The 5,573-nt window shown below is 38.8% G+C and overlaps 1 protein-coding gene across 1 annotated transcript in view; it reads left to right on the forward strand.

Moving 5' to 3' along the window:
* The first annotated feature begins 2,079 nt into the window (after positions 1 to 2,079).
* Positions 2,080 to 5,573, forward strand: part of LOC133609394 (gamma-aminobutyric acid receptor subunit rho-3-like) — a 29,263-nt gene continuing 25,769 nt past the window's right edge. The window contains exons 1-2 of the mRNA XM_061964950.2: positions 2,080 to 4,889; positions 4,988 to 5,100. Of these exons, the coding sequence (XP_061820934.1) occupies positions 4,753 to 4,889; positions 4,988 to 5,100 (250 nt within the window). The 5' untranslated portion in view covers positions 2,080 to 4,752. The remainder of the gene's footprint in view (positions 4,890 to 4,987; positions 5,101 to 5,573) is intronic.

The raw sequence follows: 5,573 nt of genomic DNA on the forward strand, positions 1-5,573 counted from the left end.
ACGCTGACTGGGGATGGGGTGGAGTTTGGTTGAACACACACACACACACACACACACACACACACGCTATTACAGTCTGCAGTCCATTCAAATGCCACAGGGGTTTGTTTATAAAGTGGGACAGTGTCCACCACCTTGGTGGATGTCAATCACTCAGTCAAAGATGTACTTCAATTCATCCTCTCATGTCGTCCTATACAGTAACTCTATATCCTATATTGCTATATTATGTTGTCTTATACAGTAACTATATATCCTATATTACTATATTATGTTGTCCTATACAGTAACTAAATGTCCTCTATTACTATATTATGTTGTCCTATACAGTAACTAAATGTCCTCTATTACTATATTATGTCGTCCTATACAGCAGTGGTTCTCAACCTTTTTTCAGTGACGTACCCCCTGTGAACATTTTTTTAAATTCAAGTACCCCCTAATCAGAGCAAAGCATTTTTGGTTGAAAAAAAGAGATAAAGAAGTAAAATACAGCATTATGTCATCAGTTTCTGATTTATTAAATTGTATAACAGTGCAAAATATTGCTCATTTATAGTGGTCTTTCTTGAACTATTTGGAAAAAAAGATAAAGGATTTTTGAATTGTTGCTATTTTTAAAATATTTAAAAAAAATCTCACGTACCCTTTGGCATACCTTCAAGTACCCCCATTTGAGAACCACTGCTATACAGTAACTCTATGTCCTCTATTGCTATATTATGTTGTCTTATACAGTAACTAAATGTCCTCTATTACTATATTATGTCGTCCTATACAGTAACTCTATATCCTATATTGCTATATTATGTTGTCTTATACAGTAACTATATATCCTATATTACTATATTATGTCGTCTTATACAGTAACTATATATCCTATATTACTATATTATGTTGTCCTATACAGTAACTAAATGTCCTCTATTACTATATTATGTCGTCCTATACAGTAACTCTATGTCCTATATTGCTATATTATGTCGTCCTATACAGTAGCCCTATGGCCTACAGTTGACATACACTTGTAAAGAACATAATGTCATGGCTGTCTTGACTTTCCGATAAATTCTACAACTCTTATTTTTTTGTGATAGAGTGATTGGAGCACATACTTGTTGGTCACAAAAAACTTTCATGAAGTTTGCTTCTTTTATGAATTTATTATGGGTCTACTGAAAATGTGCTGGGTCAAAAGTATACATACAGCAATGTTAATATTTGCTTACATGTCCCTTGGCAAGTTTCACTGCAATAAGGCACTTTTGGTAGCCATCCACAAGCTTCTGCTTGAATTTTTGACCACTCCTCTTGACAAAATTGGTGCAGTTCAGCTAAATGTGTTGGTTTTCTGACATGGACTTGTTTCTTCGGCATTGTCCACACGTTTAAGTCAGGACTTTGGGAAGGCCATTCTAAAACCTTCATTCTAGCCTGATTTAGCCATTCCTTTACCACTTTTGACGTGTGCTTGGGGTCATTGTCCTATTGGAACACCCAACTGCGCCCAAGACCCAACCTCTGGGCTGATGATTTTAGGTTGTCCTGTAGAATTTGGAAGTAATCCTCCTTTTTCATTGTCCCATTTACTCTCTGTAAAGCACCAGTTCCATTTGCAGCAAAACAGGCCCAGAGCATAATACTACCACCACCATGCTGGACGGTAGGACGGTGTTCCTGGGATTAAAGGCCTCACATTTTCTCCTCCAAACATGTTGCTGGGTTTTGTGGCCAAACAGCTCAATTTTTGTTTCATCTGACATCACATGGACAAAGATAAGACATTCTGGAGGAAAGTTATGTGGTCAAATGAAACAAAAATTTAGCTGTTTGGCCACAATACCCCACAAAATGTGGGGCCTTTAAACCCAGGAACACCATACCTACCGTCCAGCATGGTGGTGGTAGTATTATGCTCTGGGCCTGTTTTGTTGCCAATGCAACTGGTGCTTTACAGAGAGTAAATGGGACAATGAAAAAGGAGGATGACCTCCAAATTCTTCAGGACAACCTTGATTTAAAAAAATATGGTAATGACAAGAATGAGAAGGTGTCTTGGATTGCTTGGCCTCTAATTAAAGATGATGATAATGACAAACATGACAATGATAATGGAGTAGATGCAGATAATGCACATTTTGACTCTCATGGTTTGACAATGAGAATGTTGTTTGTGACGCTAATGATAAAAAGATGAAAATGATGTACACAGCAGTTCAAATGTATCTCTCGGATTTCTTAGGCTGAGAATGAGGATGATAATGATACAAAGATGTCAATGAGAATTATGACGCCAAGGACAAACATGAAAATGATAATGACAAAAGATTAGATCAATGTAGATTTTGACTAATGGTATGACAAGAAGGATGTTCATGATGGTAATGATAAAAAGATGGCAATGACAAGAATGAGAATGATGTACACAGCGGTTCAAATGTGTGTCCAAGACTTCTTGGCCTGACAATGAAGATGAGGATGACAAAAGATAATAATAAAAAAAAATGAGAACGATAATGACAAAGATTAGAATGATGAACATTTTGACTCCCAGCATGAGAAGGAGGGTGTCGATAATGGTAATAATAAAAAATACGATAATGACAAGAATGAGAATGATGTACACAGCGGTTCAAATCTGTGTCTCTGGCTTCTTGGCCCTACATTGAAGATGAAGATGATGATAATGACAGACATGAGAATGATGATGCGGATGATGCACATTTTGACTTTCTTGGTTTGACAATGAGGGTGTTGTTTGTGATGGTAATGATAACAAGTGAGAATGATGTACACAGCAGTTCAAATGTATGTTTTGGATTTCTTAGGCTGACAATGTAGATGAGGATGATAAAAATGACAAACTCATGTATGATAATTAGGAAGATGAGGATGAAACGCATTTGACTGTCTTGGTTTGACAATGAGGATGTATGTTGTTTATGATGGTAATGATAATAATGAAAAACATGATAATGATGCACATTTTGACTATCGTGGTCTTACGATGAGGATGATAACCACGCAAAAATGCCAATGAGAAATATAATGACAAGGCAAAACATGAGAATGAGAATGACAAAGATTAGAATTAGTACTCCTGGTCTGATGTTGATGATGGTAATGATAAAAAAAATGATAATGACAAAAATGATGTACACAGTGGTTCAATTGTATGTCTCTGATTTTTAGCCTGACATTGAAGATGAGGATGAAATGTGGAATTACAAACATGAGGACAAGCGGTTGAAAATGGATGGATGGATGGCTGGATAATGATAATGAGGAAGATGCAGATGTTGCACATTTTGATTATCTTGGTTTGACAATGAGAATGTTGTTTGTGATGGTAATTATAAAAAGACGATCATGACAAGAATGAGAATGATGTACACTGCTGTTCAAATGTATGTCTCGGATTTCTTCGACTGACAATAAAGATGAGAATGACAAAAGATGATGAGTATTATAACCGAGTCGATGATGAGAATGATAATGATGCACATTTTGACGCTTGGTTTGTAAATGAGGATGTTTGTGAGATGATCATGACAAGAATGTATGTCTCGGACTTCTTGGCTTCACAATGAGGATGATAATGACAAACATGAGAAGTGTAATGAGGATGGTGCATGTTTTGACTCTATAAAAATGTTGATGATGATGGTTATGACAAAAATATGTCAATGATAATGAGAAAGTTGATGACCATCTACATAGCGGCTGCCTGGCCTGTCTGATTAATGCTGTTAATGAGAAAACATGATAATTCATTAATAAGGACAACAAACACAGCGGTTCAAATGTCTTGGACCTCCTGGCCTGACAATGACCATGAGGATTACAATAACAACAAATGTCAATGAGAAAGATGATGATGATGACATTAACAAACATGAGGATGAGAATCATTTTTTGAAGGGCACTGACTTGGATTATTTGCAGACAAAACTACATCAGAAAATATGTACAGTATGAAAGTCAAACTGTGTGTGTGTGTGTGTGTGTGTGTGTGTGTGTCTGTGTGTGTGTGTGTGTGTGTGTGTGTGTGTGTGTGTGTGTGTGTGTGTGTGTGTGTGTGTGTGTGTGTGTGTGTGTGTGTGTGTGTGTGTGTGTGTGTGTGTGTGTGTGTGTGTGTGTGTGTGTGTGTGTGTTGGATTATGTCTCTCCAGAGGTGTAAATTAAGGGGCGAGGTGAGGCTGGATTAGGGATTATCTCTGATGATCTTGTCAACCTTTTGTTGTTTATGAGCCGCCTCCAGATGTGTGATTCTTTTCCCTCCCACACCCACAACCACACACACACACCTACGCACAAGGTGGAGGTGTGCATGATGACGTCTGTGCTGAGAGAATCCTGATTAGTGCGGTGGGGGAGTGTGTTTGTAGGTTAGAGAAAGATTGCAGGGGCTAAAGATAAGAGGATTAGGGTGGAATTAGTGTCATTCCCGCATTGCCGGGAGGAATAAATTCATATCGATTTTAATCAGAGAGAGAACAATCCTCAGATGAAGCAGGCAGAGAAGTGATGTGACACCTGGAAAGGCAGACGTTCCTGGGGATGATGAGGGAAGCAGCGGGACGACCTCCCAGGATGCGTCTGGAAGCGCGTCCGTCTCCGCTGTGAGATGCCTGCTCGCAGCGTCCCGCCATAGTCCACACGCGCAGGAGGCCCGACTGGGGAGACGTGGAGGCGCCTGGGGGGGGGAGAGGAGCTTTGTGGCGGCGGGCGCGAGAGGGATGCTGTGAAAAGATGAAGGTGGACGTGCTGACGTGTCTAACGGTGGCCGCCGCGAGCCTCGTCGCCATGGTGACCGGGGGCCGCAGCTCCGGGCGCAGGAGGCACAAGGAGGTCTTCCACGGGGAAAACAGCAAGTTCAAGTTTGGAGGGTGAGGACATCTTGGCACGCTTGATGACTGCTGGAGACCATTTATTGAGACCTGTGTGTGTGTGTATGTTTGTGTGTGTGCGCGTGTGTTTTGGGCAGACGGATCGACTACAAGTTGAAGAAACAGGACAGCACCAAAACACTGCTGATAAAAAGTGAACAGCTGCTGAGGATTGAGGAGCACGACTTTGCCATGAGACCTGGCTTTGGAGGTCACAGACACACAGACACACACACACACACACGCACACACACACACACACACACACACACACTCTTTTATATATATATATATATATAGATATATATACATACATATACACGTATATATATATGTATATACATGCATACGTATGTATATATATACAATATATACAGTACATACACACATATATATATATACATACACACGTGTGTGTGTGTATATATACAGTATATACTGTACATACACACATATATATACTGTATATATATACACACGTGTGTGTGTGTATATATATATATATATACAGTACATACATACACATGTATATATATATACACACAGTATATACTGTACATACACACATGTATATATATATACAGTATATACATACACGTGTATATATGTATACATATATATGTATATACATATATGTATATATTTACATTTATATATATTTGTGTGTTTGTGTATATATGTGTA

Source organism: Nerophis lumbriciformis, linkage group LG07 (assembly GCF_033978685.3).
Source record: "Nerophis lumbriciformis linkage group LG07, RoL_Nlum_v2.1, whole genome shotgun sequence".
Taxonomy (NCBI): domain Eukaryota; kingdom Metazoa; phylum Chordata; class Actinopteri; order Syngnathiformes; family Syngnathidae; genus Nerophis; species Nerophis lumbriciformis.